Source organism: Ammospiza caudacuta, chromosome 1 (genome assembly GCF_027887145.1).
Source record: "Ammospiza caudacuta isolate bAmmCau1 chromosome 1, bAmmCau1.pri, whole genome shotgun sequence".
Lineage (NCBI taxonomy): Eukaryota > Metazoa > Chordata > Aves > Passeriformes > Passerellidae > Ammospiza > Ammospiza caudacuta.
Genome location: NC_080593.1, coordinates 32426962 through 32443251, shown reverse-complemented (window position 1 = coordinate 32443251; position 16290 = coordinate 32426962). Strand labels below are relative to the sequence as shown.

General features: G+C 40.2%; 1 protein-coding gene across 1 annotated transcript in view; it reads left to right on the top strand.

The window, feature by feature from the left end:
• Positions 1-16290, top strand: part of RAPGEF5 (Rap guanine nucleotide exchange factor 5) — a 155937-nt gene that overhangs the window by 60092 nt on the left and 79555 nt on the right. The window contains exons 8-9 of the mRNA XM_058801400.1: positions 240-316; positions 5488-5613. Coding sequence (XP_058657383.1) covers positions 240-316; positions 5488-5613 — 203 coding nt within the window. The remainder of the gene's footprint in view (positions 1-239; positions 317-5487; positions 5614-16290) is intronic.

The following is a 16290-nucleotide window of genomic DNA, read 5'->3' as shown; positions in this document are numbered from 1 at the left end:
GTACTGGATTTTACTGCATGGGGAAAAATTAAGTATGCTGTGTTTAGCATTTTTCCAAACCCAATAAGGTGTACCTTATAGGATCTGTCCAAAACCATTCCAGGAGTTTACTAGAATGCTAAAGTTTAAATATTCCTTGAATGGTCATCCTATTTGATCTAAACTGGGCCATGCCACTTTGCTGCTTTTTGTCATTTAAACCTGCCTGTTTCCAATATATTGCTCTTTCTTATTTTTAGCAATTCATCAAAATGAAGAAAGCAGCAGTCAAGAAATAAGAGGACTAGAAGATCTCAAGGATACCTCTGATGCACAGGTACATATGTAAGATTGATGGAGTCTTGGGAATGTTTCCAGATCTACAAGTTGAAGAACTGCTTTCAATAGCTCTGGGAAATGGATTTTCCTCGATGTTCTGTGCAGGGAGCATGTAGGAGGGAGCAAGTCTGCTAGATCTTATCTTATGTGACTATTTAGAATAAGATTGATGATTATTCTGGGAATTAATACCATGATGTTGCAATTGGACAGCATTCTTCAGCTATCTTTCTGCTCTTTATAGATAATACACATAGCATATACCAGATGTGAAAGTAAAATGAGATGTGGTTTAGGAGGCAAGGGCATATGACATTTTGATTGAATTTTAATCACTGTAAGTAGACATGCAATGAAATAGGGATACTTATTAGTCACTCAAGTGCAAGCAGCAACCTTCTTTTTTTCCCTAACTGCCCTCATTTGCAACCAAAGCACACTTCTGGATATTGCTCGGAAGAAACTAAACTGCCTTTTAGAGTATTTTATTGTGGGATTGCTTACCCTTTTTAATTCTGTGAATCTTTTTAGAATAATCTGCAATTCATTCAATCATTCCATTCATGCGTTCAAGCTGTGCAAGTGCAACTGTATTGTACTGGTACTGATTATTGCTTTTAATTTAAAATTGATTTTTCCCAGTCTTAACTGTTTTTTTCTCCTTCTGTTTCTCTTCCAAATGTTGTGTTCCCCACCAGTTGCCACCTTTTCTCCTTCCCCTGTATGCAGCTTGCAGTTCCTGCCTCTGATTTATCTCCCTAACATCTTGCCAAACTAACAAGTTGTGTGCAAGAAAGACAGGATTTATGCTGATGTCTGTGAGCAAGCCTAGCTGAAAGGGTACAAGCCATGGAGTCAAGAGTGCATTACAGAGATATAGGAAGGACCCAGAGGGAAACACTGACCTCACTGCACAAAAATTTGGATTTCTGTTTCTTCATTGGATTTTTTTTTTGGGGAGGGGAAGGATTTAATGTATTCTTAGTTCTACTTAGTTGCTGTAGTTATAGTTTTTTGAAAATGTTTGTTCCCATTTATGACATAGACAATGCATATGCAAAGCTCCTGTGTAGCCAGCTAATAAGATTACCCTGGAATAATTATAAAAGCCCATAAAAATGTATTATTGGGGTATTGATTCACCCAGATTTTAATTGACTGGAAACCAGCTTCTAAAATTTGAAAGAATATGAAGCACATTTAAAATTGTACAATTATTAAATGAGCAGTTAACAAAAGCATTCATGGGCTCTGCTAGGAGGAGAGCCAGGAGTGTTATCAAAGCAGTGTTTGCTCCAGTTCGTTAGTACCATAAAAATGACATCCAGTGAAGGCCAAATTTGTTTGAGTTTCTTTTAAAGGAGTGAATGACATTTTTCATTTTAGTGGAACTGCGCACATGACTGGAGCAAAGCAAGACATCTTGTCTTTGGAGGCAGTGGCACATGGTTTTAAATTTTCAGGTTGATTAAAGGTAAAGCCAGTAATAATTATATTTTTTCACCAGCTACAGAAAGAGAGAGAGGTATGGTGAAAGAAAACCAAACCACCACAAACCTTCTATTAATAGAATTGAAGGATGTGGTGCCTGCTCTAAACACTGCTCTGTGGGAGAGAGGCCTGATTTACTCTTGAGTTAGTTGACAAAACTGGTAGAAGTGTGAAAAAAAACTAGCAAGGGGATTTTCAAAAGCAAACATGCTGTAAACTATATAAATTATGTAAATAAAAGATCCCATCTTGTCTTCCTAGGGATGTGTTAATTCACCTTTGTGTCGTTGCTAGATGTTCATTTATGACCTATGCAAAAGGAGTATTTTCCAATGGATATGCTGAAACAGAAAGTATCAGCATCTTCCTCTTTCCACCCTCAGTAGAGACAAATTTGCTTTCATTTCTGTGAAACTTCTTAAAATTTCATTTCAAATGTTACATAAACACAATTATAGTAATTCTGAGCCATGAATGGGAGTAAAGCTTTACTATAAGTTACATTCTTTTATCATTCATTAAGGTAAAGCCAGTTAAACGATGAACATTTTTGATTTTCACCTTCACATATGTTAGTAATTGTATCTGTTTTGGTCTACACAAATTAGAGGTCTAAGCACCAACAAGGGTTTTGGAGAATGTGTGCCTGCACAAAATGAAAATCAAAATTGTGCTTTGCGAGTAGGGTGACTTGCCTTTACCCTTTTGTCTAACAGCTTCCAAAGTATTGCTTGAAAATTAAATTCGTATTGAGAAGTGAAAATGACCAGTAATTGGAGACTGTAAACATTTTCCTAACCAGGTTTTAGAAGATCTCATCAATTAATTATTTAATTGACCTGGATGTTTTCTTACAGGTATTTGTACTGAAAAGTCAGTATAAGTGAGGAAATCAGAACTAAAAGTAAAGGATTAATATTTTTTTCTTAATTATGAAAAAACAGGTTTAGCCTTTTGTGTTTCAAGTGCATTCTTTACTCCCAGAGCTAAACATATGCAATTAATTTAATAATACCTTAACCCTCCCAGAAATTTTTTATCCTCTGGAGACTCAGTTAAGTAAGAATTATTTTTCATGTTGTCTGCAACTCTTTAAATGAAAGAGCTGTGACAGGAGGAGGGGACATTTTAAACTGTATATTTCTACTAGGTGGTTGTTGTAGGTCATGGACTCCCTTCTCTGAACACATGTCCTAGTTCCAGCCAGGACAAGGTTAGTCTTTGCAATAGCCAGGACTCAGAGGTTACTCTATACCACCTCCTATCATTGGTGGGGGCAGGGGAAAGGATTCTCTTCCAGGCTGGGATATTGTGGAGGAGGGATTGGTTGGGTACTGTCTGTTGTTGAGGGGTTTCCATGTGAATCATTCCTTATTTGTACTCTATATATCATTATTATTGTTGCTGTTACTGTTTGTTTTCTTATCTCATTGCTCTTTTCAGTAAATTGTTCTTGTCTCAACCTGTGATCTTTGCCTTTTGTGCCTCCAATTCTCTTCAGCTACCCAAAGGAGAAGGGTGAGGGAGCAAAGGTGCCTCATTTAGTCACAGTGGGAGCACTAAACAGGGGAGTGCCATTCCTGAACCAGAGCAGCATAACAGGAAGGTACAAAAAGTGCCTCCACAGCACTAAGAGCCCAGATCCAGAGAGAGTCAAAATCTTTATCATCCTGAAGTCCTAGCAGGTGATACCACTTTGGAGTTGTCGTTAGCCTACATTACACTGATGTAATACTCTGCTAGAAGCATCCTGCGGCCATGAAATAAGCAGGCTTGATTTAGTTGATGTCCCCAAGCACTCAAAATGTTGGAAGTGCAGACATCAGGCCTCTCAAGTCTTAGGATCCCCGTGCAAATTACTGGAGAAAAAGGAGAATATTAGGAAACAATTGATCTGACCATTTTTAAATGTCTATTGTAGAGTGAAAAAATAATCTCTTCCTAAATGTGCCTTTTCTCTATTGATTAAACAAGTCTGGACAACTAGTTCACTATATTCTTCTACATTTGATAAAATCAGTCTTGCTGCTGATCTGCAGGGGATAAGAGTGTGTTTATAAACCAATGTCTTCGATTTAGAAGATAACGGACACTGAACTCATGGACTATGTAAGGAATTTGAGATTGGGCAATGTAATTCCTTAAATTCTCAGTGGATTTCTGACCTTCAAACCAGGGAGTAGGCTCTTTATGTAGGGAAGCTGGTTCCTCAGGAAGCTGGGCTCAGGAGGAGCACAGGACATTCAAGGGACAGGCTGTATCTGAAATCCTTTATTCATCAGAGCAGAAGTGTCTGATGCAGACTTGGGAGGAGATGTCTTCATCCCGACTGAAAGAATGTAGGCATGTACAAATTTCTTTAGATGAGTTGGGTAAGGTTGACTCTGGATTTGCTCGTGGAGCCCATTTTTTCCATAAGCCTTCAAGAACTTATTCATAAAGTGGATTTGTTTTCTTCAGCTTAAGAAATCTTAAACCCCACTTGTTTGTTGGAGAAACTGGCAGGCTGTAGGATGCTTTGGGTGGGCACTCTCACACCTTCATCTGTCATGGACAGGAATTGCTCAAGGCCAAGGGATTGGACCCTGCAGGGTTAGCAAGTCAGGGCATCCCTAGTTTTTGGGCCTGACTTACAAGATGTGTCGTGATTTCTGGAGTAGGTAGTGATTTATTTAAACTCAAGATGAACAGTAGAAAGAAAACTGTGAAGGAAGTTCAGCAGAAAAATGTTTATTTGCAGATTGCCTTTGAAGTCATAGAGCCATATCATAGGTATGCCACATGATGGGCCCTTCCAAGGCATCTGCTGCTCCCATCAGGAAACATCTGGGCTAATAAAAGCTGTGGGGTATCATAGCCCCAGGTCTCAGTTATGCAGAGGCTATATCCATAACCAAATCATAGACAGTGATATCAGCCACTGACTTTGCAAGGAGCAGTTTAGCCCGTTTCAGCTAACTTTGCAATGAGTCTCTACTGTGCCTGTGTGCAAGCATGAATCCATCTTTTTATATGTATCTATCTGGCATTTTTAGAAAACAACCACTTTGACAAAACACTATCAGCATAGCTTGAATAACAGTATTAGCAAAAAACCCAGTTCTAACATAGCTTTTAAAGCAAATATAATTCCCTTCCCTAAACAAAATCTAGAGATACAGATTTGATATTTACCAAATAAATAACTGTGGCACAACTGTCTTTTAACTCCCAAGTCTTGCATATGTGAAAAATGTTTGGAGTGGGAGCAGAGGGAGTTGTAGACTGTTATTTTTAGGAGTGCCTTGTGTTGCACTTCATTCTTTTTCCAGGGCTGTTCCTGGCTAACTTTCCCATGAGTTTTTAACCTCTTGCTCTGTTCTCTTATGTAACAGGAAACAGGCTGACAGGAACAAATAAAACACAGCATATCTGATAGTTGCACTCAGAGGAGAGGTTGATTTAGTTAGCCCTGCCTTCTTTCCTCCAGAGCAGATGCATTTGGAGATTCAGATGTGCTTCTGTTCCTCTCCAGTTGTTCCCCGGGAAGCAGTGACTTGTTTGTGCTCAGCAAGTGGCACCGAAGCACCACAAATATGAGAAAACAAATGCATTTCTTTTAAGGTTGAAATTTATGGTGGTGTCATGTCCTGGGACTGTGGATTTAAGTATCTGTTTGCTCTTTCTCCCACCCTTAAGGCAGGAGTTTTATGCAAGCTTCAGGGAAGAGATGACATCGGACGGATTGAGCTGGTCCAAAAGCTGGCGAGAGAGAACTGCCAGTTTTTGCAGGCGGATAGAAAAGCACTGGAGAAGGCAGAACAAGTAAGACATTTCTTATTTGGGTTTTTTGTTTCTTTCGGGTAGGGGAGGGAGATGTAGGTCACAAAACTGAAATAGCAAAGCTGATGGTCAGAATCCAGGGCACACATTAGTCATGGAGCTGTAGCTGCTCTCCTCTGGCATTTACATTTCTCTAAAGTGCGTTCAGGTCAATAATTGTCAACACACTTAAATTATTATGTTGTCATTAACTGTCAGATGCTGTTGTTAATATCTTATATTAGGATATAGCAGATGATTTCAAGATGCTTTTTACCAAATTGTTGGGTTTTACGGTGTATTTAAATAATGTATAAGGCATATGAATGCTTCAACTACTCTAAATTATCTTAAAATTACTGCGGGCATATTTGGATGCAAGTATTGGCTGAAACTTTTCAGCACAAATTAAAAAGAATGATCTGGATAGGGAGTTCAGCGATGTGTGTTTTTTTCTTTTAAATTGTGTTTTCAATCAAAAGTTACACTGAAGAAAGCAGCATTCTGTTTAATGCTTCTGAAAGCACTTATTCAGATGTTAATAACTGGACTGAAAATTCACAGAAACTTGACTGCTTTGCTTATAGCACAGTGTCTCCTAATTTTGTTCTCCTAGTAAAGACTTCTATTATGATTGCATATTCATCTAAAGGTGCAGAGGATAATAACTACAAGAAACAACAAAAAACCCACCTTGTCTTCATGTCTCTTGCCATCATGTATATGCAATTTATTCCATTTTCTGCTCACTGGACAGTAGAAAAAAGACTTGTGCTTTAGAAAAGAAATACTTTTCAGCTCATCTGCAAGTTCATTCCTACTGAAATAAGGAAAAGAGAAGGATGAAGTGTTTGTTCAGAGCTTCATGCTGTTCTGTTTGGCTGCATCGAGGGTCTGGTCTGGTGTAGTTAGATGTGTAATTGTATCAGTAAATGTGCAGAAGGGAGGAGGGCAATTAGCAAAGGCTAATTACCCAAGATTAAATGGTTTCTCAGCTGACCCTCTAGCAATGGATGTCTAGGAGAATTTCTATATATCTTCAAACTGTATCCACAAAGCACAATTAAAAGTTGAGGTGCTCAAGCAAAGAAGATTTTAAACAGGATAGATTTCTACCGTGTTTCAGGATTTGGAAACAAGATTACAGATATGTGAGCATAGATGAGAGGGGGATGTTGGGACTGTTACTCAAAAAATTTAGTGGATATTTTTGCTGCTACTCTGGTCATTGCAAAGGGCGCTGTGGAGTCAGCTGCAGCTCTGTAGCTGCAGATTACAGTACAGTTCCAAAAATGGAAAGGAAAGCTGCACTCAGCTTCTCTTCTCCTTTTGAAAAGTATGGTACTTAATAGTTGCTGCTATTTAGGAGATGAGTGACTTCAGTTTAGCAGGAGCTCAAGCAATTTGCTCATACCCGTCCTGAGCAGCATAACATAGCGATTACTCTCAGACAAGGATATGCCTTTAGATCTTTAGGACATGATTTTGGAGGTGACAGCAAGGAGAAAGGAAGGTCGCCTGAAACACTGCAGAAGCCCAGGTCATTACTCATGTGCCCTTTTTTTTTTGGGTGGGGAATGTCCTACAGCTAGTGCTGGCAACAATAAATCATGGTGTGCTTCTTCCCTCTGTTGTGCACTCTGCTGGTTGTTGTAGGGTGGGTCCAGGCAGCCCATGCCCAGATATAAGAGAGACCTAAAGTCCTTCTTGTGGGTGTGTCTGGTAAGCCCCAGAAGTCAGCTAGACTACTGACTTCATCAGGAACAGTCACCAAGAGGACACCCTGAACATGGGCAAGGTTTGTCGTAGCTTCTCAGTTTAGCTGACTCAGGTAACTTTCACTGGGAAAAAAGCACACATTGCCATGGCAGGGCAGTGGGCTGCATATGTTCAGGAAGCCGTGAGCTTCCATCCCTTCCTCTCCCTCCCTTCCTCCCGTGTGCTCTGAGAGCTGATCCGGTGCACGTGCAGGTGGCAGGATTTGACTGGCTGGGCAGGGCTCACTGCTCCAGGCAGATATCCCCCCTCTTCTCCAAGGAGAAAAGCAGCAGGCTGAATTGTAGTGAGTAAAGTGTAGTGAATACTGCTTGGATCCAGGATTTCAGCCCTTCCCATCTCATCCTGCTGCTACAAAAGTGATGGCAGATTCATTGGCATTGGCTTGCTCTCCAGTCCCTTGGGCTCACTGCAAATGTTAGAGGAACAGCATGTTCAGGGCGTGGTATCCTTATGATGTGTAACATGCCCATTTTTTTAATATTTAAAAGCATAGCTTATTTTGCACTGCTTTCTTTGTAACACAGGATGATGGGCACTCAGTGCAGGATAAAATGGAGATGCTCTGTGCATTTTACACAGGACCCTCATTTCTCAGCAAGTATTCCTGCAATAAAGCTTTCACCATCTTTCCCTCCTGGGGAGCCCAAACTGGGCTTTCTTGGATGATCTGCCTTCTTCAAAAGAATGGCATGCAGTCTGTAAATGAGAGGCCTGAACACCCTGCCAGGCTGTTCTCCCTGCCCTTGGAGAGCCTGCTATGCAGGCTGGCCTCCTGGCAGTCCAGCTCAAAGCAGAAATGCTGCTGGCTTGCAGGGCTATGTGTTTATCAGCTTGGGCCAGTGTCACTGTTAAAAGCTAGGGGCTTCATAACCTGCCTGGAAGTTAAGCTGCTCTTTCCAAAATGGCCAATGGAAAATTTTGCCTGAAGGAGAGTTCTCTAGTTTGTTCTCCTTTAGGAATATGAAAAAAAACCCAAAATCCCAACTTGAAGATGGAGTTAGAATTGTGCATATGCATAATTCCTCTCTACATGTATTGTGTCCCAAGCACATGATGGAAACGAAGTTATGGCTCCTCCGGTGCTATACCCACGGTGTTTCTAAAGCAGGTCTCTTCAGATTAGTACAGCCTCACATGCACATTTTGCATTAGCAGCAAATATAAATGTGATATAATGGAGCTCTGATGATTCCTGTGCTTTCCTGTAAAGAAGAAAGGGTTCTCAGCCTAATTGAAGAATTTGGTACTTATGTGGTAGCCCGATAGCTCTTTCCTGTACAGTGACTGGGGTGTGGAGCGTGATGGGGAGTGAGACTGGTTGGCTAGGAGATATCCCTAAGCTCTCCTGTCACCCAAATAAATAGTCACCTTCTTCATCTGAGTTTGAGTACAGAAGTTAATGACTCACTTAAAGAAGATAGATGACACTTGGATGCACTAGAGGTTTTTGGCAGATAAAGTACCTAAATGTGTTCTTTGAGGTGTGGTGTTGGGAGTTTGTGGTCCAGAAGGAACAGGTGAAGCATGGACTAGTTTGGGGTGCTAGTTCAGGAGATGAAATATAATTATTTTTTCTCAGAAAAAGCAGATGGTTGGGAACAAGGAATGTAAGTGACAGCTGGCTGGCTCACTGGAAGAAAGCTTGGTTTGGAACTAGTGGGTGGGAGAAGGGATTCCTTTAGTCTGGCTGAGTTCTGGAGAGTGTAAAATTGGCGTGTATATATATCTATATCTGTAAGATGATTTGCACAAAATCAGAAAGTCCACACTGGTTTTTTTTTTTTTTTAGCTTTCTGCTATGCTATCATTTCGCATTTATGGTCTGAATGAAAAAAGAGCTTTGAATAACTCATAATTTAAAAAGTTCTGTTTTCAGTTTCTGTTATATGTGAGCTGCTGAATTGATTTTGACATTGGAAGCTGACAGTGACTGGGCTAGATTGGTATATTGGAAGTGGTGTTCCATGGTAGCGCACAGTGCCAACTTCTTCTCTGGTAAATACAGTGTTTGAAAAGTGCTCTAACCATAACAGTGCTCACAGACTTGTAGGGAAAAACAAAAACTAACAGTGATTTTTTTTTCCCCACTCCCTCTTCCTAATGTGTTAGAATAAGGTGCTTAATGAAGGCACTGATCATACCGTATGTGTTAGGCTCCCTATAACTTCAGCTTTGTTAATGAGTAGAAAGTAAATAGAACTAAAAAAGCTTCTAAATAGGCAGATAAGCTTCTTCTCTGTGCTTTTGCATTCCTACAATGTATTGATAAATAAATAAAATTAAATTATTGTCTAAAACACACAGAAATTATTTTAATATCAAATGTGGGGTAGCATAAAAAAGCTATGCAAGCTTGCAGTTCTAATTTTATCATTACATGCAAATCATACCTATAAGACTAGGGAAATGTGAAACTGGATATTTGTATTTTTATGTAATTTAAATATTTAATTTCCTTAAAAAATTGCTTTGACAGAAAATAGATGAAAATTCTGTAGTGAAATATTCAGCTATAGAGCAAGCCTGCTTTTTGGAGAGGTTTGCTTATTATTACCATTAATTATAATATAGAAAGCAAGCTGTGTGTGTAAAGCCATTTGAAGTCATTTATCATGGCTTTTTTTCCCCTCCAGCATATATTTGGGATGCATTCAAGACATATTTGCACTAAACCATAGTTTTTGAAATTCCTTTTAGTCAACTATAACTCGGATAATGCCTTTGTAATAGATGTGAAAATGTGTTGTACAGTATTTCCAGTTATTATTTCAATGAAGTGTTGCACTCATTAAGAAAATCATGTCTGTTTATAGTGTCATTTTTTAAGTAAAATTGTAAAAGGCCTTTTCACCTCAGCAAATGGAGAGAATATTCTTTAGATTGTAGTATCAATTTCATAGTCAGATCAACTGAATAAGATGTTCACAAACCGACTGTAATGTTCCAAGGAGGTTCTTACGGTACTTTGCTGTGTCAGGAGGAAGGGGAACATTTCCTAAATCCACCCTATAATCCCTTTACAGATTAATCTATATATTAGTTAGAATTACCTGCTGTTTAAAAGAATATAAGTACTACAGCTTGGGGGTATTGATTCTGTGACTTAATTCAAGATGAAAGGGATATATTATTTGAGGCAGGTATGTTTTCAGAAGGACAGCAGATACTGAGGAGCAGTTCTGTTAATTTGCTGGGTACTAACTTTTGTAATCAGTGGTCTCATTTGGAAGACAGATTATTTGCTCATTGAAGCAGGTTAGTGGTTGAGCTGAAGCTGTTAAAAGGCTCACAACAGAAGATTAATGATTTAGAGCCTTGGGTTGTATAGATTACTCATGACTGAGGAATTTCATAAGGAAATTCCAGCCGTGACACACCAGGGGTATTTTTAGGGTGCCCAGCTGGACACCTGCAAGGAGACAAAAAGAATGCCAGGGCTTGTCCAGAGCTGCACTTTTGGTTATCTTGACAAAGCTGTGGCATTGGGCTGCTGTACTGCTGGACTGACAGTCAGTAATCGGGGATGGAAAAATATTCTTTAAAACATTGACATCAAGTCATGTCTGAATACAGCCAGTGACCGAAATCTGTGCATTACTTTCTAAAAACATCATTTTGTTATGTCTGCTCTGTTTGGGACAAATCTATGGGGTAGCTTGTAGGTTTACTGTTTTTGACTCTTGGCAGCTGCTCTGCATCTTTTTGCAGATCTGTGGGTCAAGTGGTCATAACAACTACAACGCAGCTTTGCAAAAACTTTCATGACTTGAATAGCTATGAGGTGGTATAGATATCTAAAGTCATGTAAACAGAATGGACTTGGCATGTCAGCACAGGAGTTTGCTGTTTCTCTTTATATCTCTTGGACCTGCCAGCACTAGCAGAGAGAGCTGTACCAGGGTAAGATGATAGTTTGCAATTTTGATTTCGTCTTCAATTACAAGCCAAGAAAAATGAATCTATCAATAAGATTGTCAGTATATACTTCCTTGTTGAGCAAGAATAAGTAATTAAGAGTTAGGTACATGTTTGCTGTGGAGGTAACTTGAAGTTCAAGTCTCTGGTCTGAATCAGGGGAAACAGGGAGTGGAATCTAGTTCTATCATGTTCTGGAGAGAATGTCCTATTCCAGATGCTCAATTTTTCATCTGCTGGAATGAATGCATAGCTCCAGGTGATCACCTGTTTTTCATAAGCCAACCTCTTTATCTTCTGAGAAGAAAAGGTTTCTACAGGTCCTATGCTTTTTTTTATTCTTTTTTTTTCCTTTTTTTTCCCTTTTTTTCCCTATTTTTTTTTTCTTTCTTTCTTTCTTTTTTTTTTTTTTTTTCCATTATGGAATGGGCACCTCTTTGAAAAGGCATCTTTTTGAAATGGAGAAAGTTTGCCAGAGATAAGGATCCTCCTGTTCAGATGTAGGACTGGGATCATCTACATGCTTGTTTCAGTCTTTTGCAGCACTTTAAAAAAAAATGATAGAATTATTTTTATTTACTACATACTTTTAAGAGGACTTCCCATTCCTTTTTAGTGTCTATTTAATCCCTAGAGTCTATTTAATCTCCTCCAAAGTTCTGGAGGAGAACATCCTCATGCCAGGAGCGCAAAAGAGTGGTGCCATTATGTGATCCTTCCCCTTATAAAAATAAAGCACTTGAGTCATGCTTGTGCTCCCATGATATATTGTGAGCATAGTATGGGAACACATTGAGTAGAAACCTCACTATTTTCCTTTAAGTCAAGTCACATATTCCCACAATACTTTCTTTCCTCCAGATGCTCATCCTAGTGTTTAAAAGAAAAGAAAGCCTAATTTTCTCTTCTTTGATTTATTCTGTAACATTATACTACTTTGTATAGGAGGAAATTCCACATACACATTTTGCACGCTGGGCTTTCTTTAGAGTGGAATGGTGACTCATTCTTGTGTGGGACAATGACTTAGGTCCTGAGCTGAAAGGGGTAAAAGGGCCACATGGTACTTAGCAGACTAAAACCTGGGAGACAGAACTTTAAATTTTTATTTTTGACTCTGTTGGTTATTTAATAACCTTCTTCAAATCTCATCACTTTTCTGCACCTTTGTTTACCCAGGTATAAAATGAAGTGTTAAACATGTGGGACCTTGAAGGACACCATAAAACTTGCAGTGGTTAATGAATGTTGAGGAATTGCTTTGGGATCCTTGAGACTTGGTTCAGAAATCCCAAGGAAGCTGGAAGTGGGTTGAAATGTTGATGGCCAGAGGGAACTTTTTTAAAACTCCTGAGCATAGCTGAGGTGAGGCCAAACATTTGCAGTCCCTACACAGCCTCGGGGTCCTCGGGCATCGCTTCAGGGGCTGTGCTGCCCCAGAGGCTTGTCCCCAGCCCTGGGCTGGCCCAGGTAGTGCTGCTTTTTGAAGTGACACAGGGAATGATGAAGCAGAAAAATACAATTAATATACCTTCCTTATGGGGTTGTTTTCCAGCCAGATTGGTTCCCCTCACGTTATGGGGACACGGATAGGAGGTGAGAATAAGATGGTGTCAGGGATGACCTGTGCTGGTGAGAGCCACTCTGCTGCTCCTGGTGAAACACAGCCATCCTCCTTAATTCCCCAAAGCCTTGTGACTTACCCAATCCAGAAACCGGACTGGGTCAAATGAAATGTCCTTGCATTTTTTTGCTTGGCAGTATTTCAATCTAGATCCCGTGCTTCACCAAGTGGCTTCATGAAGGCACACACGCACACAGAAGGGGGTGAGTGATGAATGGGGGTCAACATCCAGGAGCAGGGAGAGGACACACTTGTTTCTCATGGGCAGCAGGACTGCACAGTTCTGGTGGTATCAAGACTGAAAGCATGGCTCCTTGGTCCTGCCTTTTCTCCATTAATCACATGAAGAAGTAGAGAAAGTCTGTGAGACCTCCAATCTGCAGGTTGTCACTGTCCCCTGCTTCTGTGTTTCTCTCTGGATTTTGAATCACTAACCTGCTTCTAGACTGTCCAAAGGCTTACACAGAATTAATCTTATCATATTCTTCCTCTGGAGAAGTAGAAATTACCAGTTTATTAGTTCAAAGCATCTGCTCTTTTTTTTTCTGACATTAAATTGTCCCTCTCTTCATGTGATAAATACATTTGATGACATTCTGAATGTTCTTTTCTCCATTTTCCTGATTTATGACATCAAAAATTCCCAGTTATGCTGATGATACATCCTGCCATCTACTTCTGTACAGTTACTACTACCCTTTTTCTGGGAACTCTGAATAACAAAGATGTCTGGTTGTCTCTGTTAAGTTAGGGAATTTGTTACCTAAATTCAAGAAGATAAAAAAGAAAAGTTGATAATGCTTTGAATATGTACCATGCAAATTTATGTCAGATATTTTAAGCAGTTTCCGAATTTCAGGAATAGTAGTTTTGTCTTTCACATTTCAGTGGTGCAGAACTTTTAAGTAATTTATGGTTTTACCAGACTTTTCTGTTGGAATTTAAACCAATCAAGGCCATCTCGTTTTGGCTCATAGTCTAGACCTGGCTGAAAAGAGCTACCCAAGATAACTGGAAAACTTTTTGATAAGCTAGAAACCAATGGCTGTCTACCACAGCTTCCTCTTTGGAATCTCTGTATGAGATTCAGTAGTCTGCCCAGAGATCAGAGTCATGTAAAAAGGATTCAGTGCTTTAGGTATCCATTTTTTTCTCTTTCTTTTTCCTCCTATCCTCCTGAATAAGTTCAGGAAGAACATTCCATTTCATTGTAGTGAAGATTTGGGCCAGTAAGATACCTGTCCAGTGTCATTAAACAAGTGAACACATTTCTGCATGTCAAACTTTGCTTTGCTTCAAATAGAAACAACATTGGAGCAAATTCTGTACTGAGATCTGGAGTCTGTGCTAAGGTCAGTGTGATTCCAGTGGCAGGATGCTCTGGAGTCAATGAGACCTGTGTCAGGGCTTCACTGGAATAAATGCTGACAGCATTTGTAGGCATCTGTTCCTGCAGGCGTGCTCTGGAGACCACCTGGACAATGGCAGTGTGGAAACAGCCTTTTCCCTCTGTTCAGCTGCCTCTCCTGTGCCACAGTCAGGCTATCTGCTCTGACTTTTTGGAAAAAAAATGGCAGCTATAAAATGGCTGTCTCTGCCTTCTTTGTTGAAACCACATACACAGCAGGAATGTAAGGACACTTTGACCTTGTATTTTTTGCAGGCTCCTCTTTTCTTCCCCCCAATATTTATTTATTTTAATCATGAAACCTTCCTAAAATCTCCCCTCAAACCTGTCCTTTTGCTCTGGCCATTCCATCACTCACTGTGCCTCCATTTTAAAGTTTAATTCAGCCCCTGCTGATGTTAATAGATATTTTTTTGTGAGAGCAGTATATAGCCTGTAGAGTCTAAAGCTTTTGTCACACCGTAGCCATGGAAGGTGGTGGCATTTTGCAAGATGTGCTTGACACACGGCCACCTGTAGAGAACACTGATTTGGTAGCAGTTAATACACTACTTGCATCCATTTTTCTTGGTTCTGTGTGGCAGCTCAAAGAGCAAAGGAATGAAAACCCGGGTGATTAGTAGTATTTTTGCTGACTATCTTCCTCTAAATCAAAGCAGATATTCCCCTCTCCTTCCTCGATTAGTGTTCCTACCGCTGTGTGCAGCACCTCCTCTATTCTAATTCACAGCTCATGAAAACGAGGTCTCAAGTGCATATGCACGGATTTCATTTTAACTACCCAGTGAAAAGTTTTAATTAGGTGTTTCATGTGGAAACATGAAACAGGGTTTGAAATTAGCAGTGACCTTGCAGCCTTCCTCGAATACATTTTCGGATCCCGTGTGGCAGGCAGTTCCCAGCTCTTTTTGTCACTGCCTGCAACGCGAGCATCCGAGCAGCGAAGGCTCTGACGTGTGGGAGCAGCAGCACTTGCTGGTTGCAGGAAAAAGTACTTTAGCCTCTTTTGATGACTGGGAAAATAATAGGATGACCTAACTCAGGAAGAGCTTGAATAGTGGCTGGTAATTCCTTTAACAGCTTGCTGAAGATCAAATCTGAGATGGATTTCCAGGCTCGGAACAAGGGTAAGCCCTGAACAGGGGGTGACGCTGAGCTACACAGCCCTGTTTGATCAAGGGAAGGGCCTGCAGCTCACATGCCTTTGTTGGCTGCTGTGCATCAGCTCTGTCCCCTGCCAGCCTGGCTGACTCTGCTGGACTGAGAGCACCATCCCTCATTTCATCTCATTTTCCCTGGAAGGTGAGGGGAGTACACCTGTGTGTTGTATCAGGAGCAGCATTCCTGCTTAGTCTGGTGCTGGGAGGAACAAAGACAAGCTTTGCTCTTTTTGGCAGAATAGAAGACGAGCACAGAATGAAAATGTGCATCACCTTTTTGGCTTGGTTGCAATATCACAGTGTTTCTCCTGTTTTGGGAGATGATAATATTTGTTCAATGAATACAGCATCAGTTGAAGCTCTTTTACAAAATACTTTCATATTGCAAATGGGGGATTCATCACCACCACAGGAATGTTTAAAACACATCTGTGGGTACAAATAGAACTGTTAAATCGATTTACTCTTCGTAATATATGCTGTTTGGCCATATTTAGCAAATTAATAGAGACTGGATGTGGTCAGGGTCAGAGAAGACACTAATCAGAGCTGACTGAAGTGGCCACAATTTCAGTTCTTATGCATAAAGCCTGGTTGTTCAGTCTTCAGCTAAAAACCACATACATTCAGGCCTGGGCTTCCTTGTGTGAATGGCAAATAGCTGGGAATGTACTGACACTCTGGCTTTGTCTCCTCAGGTGAGAAACCTGAATCTTTTCAGTGTAATCCACACAGTAATTCAGTCTGTGTAAATAATCTCTCAGTCTCTACACAGTACCTGTATTGAGCTAATC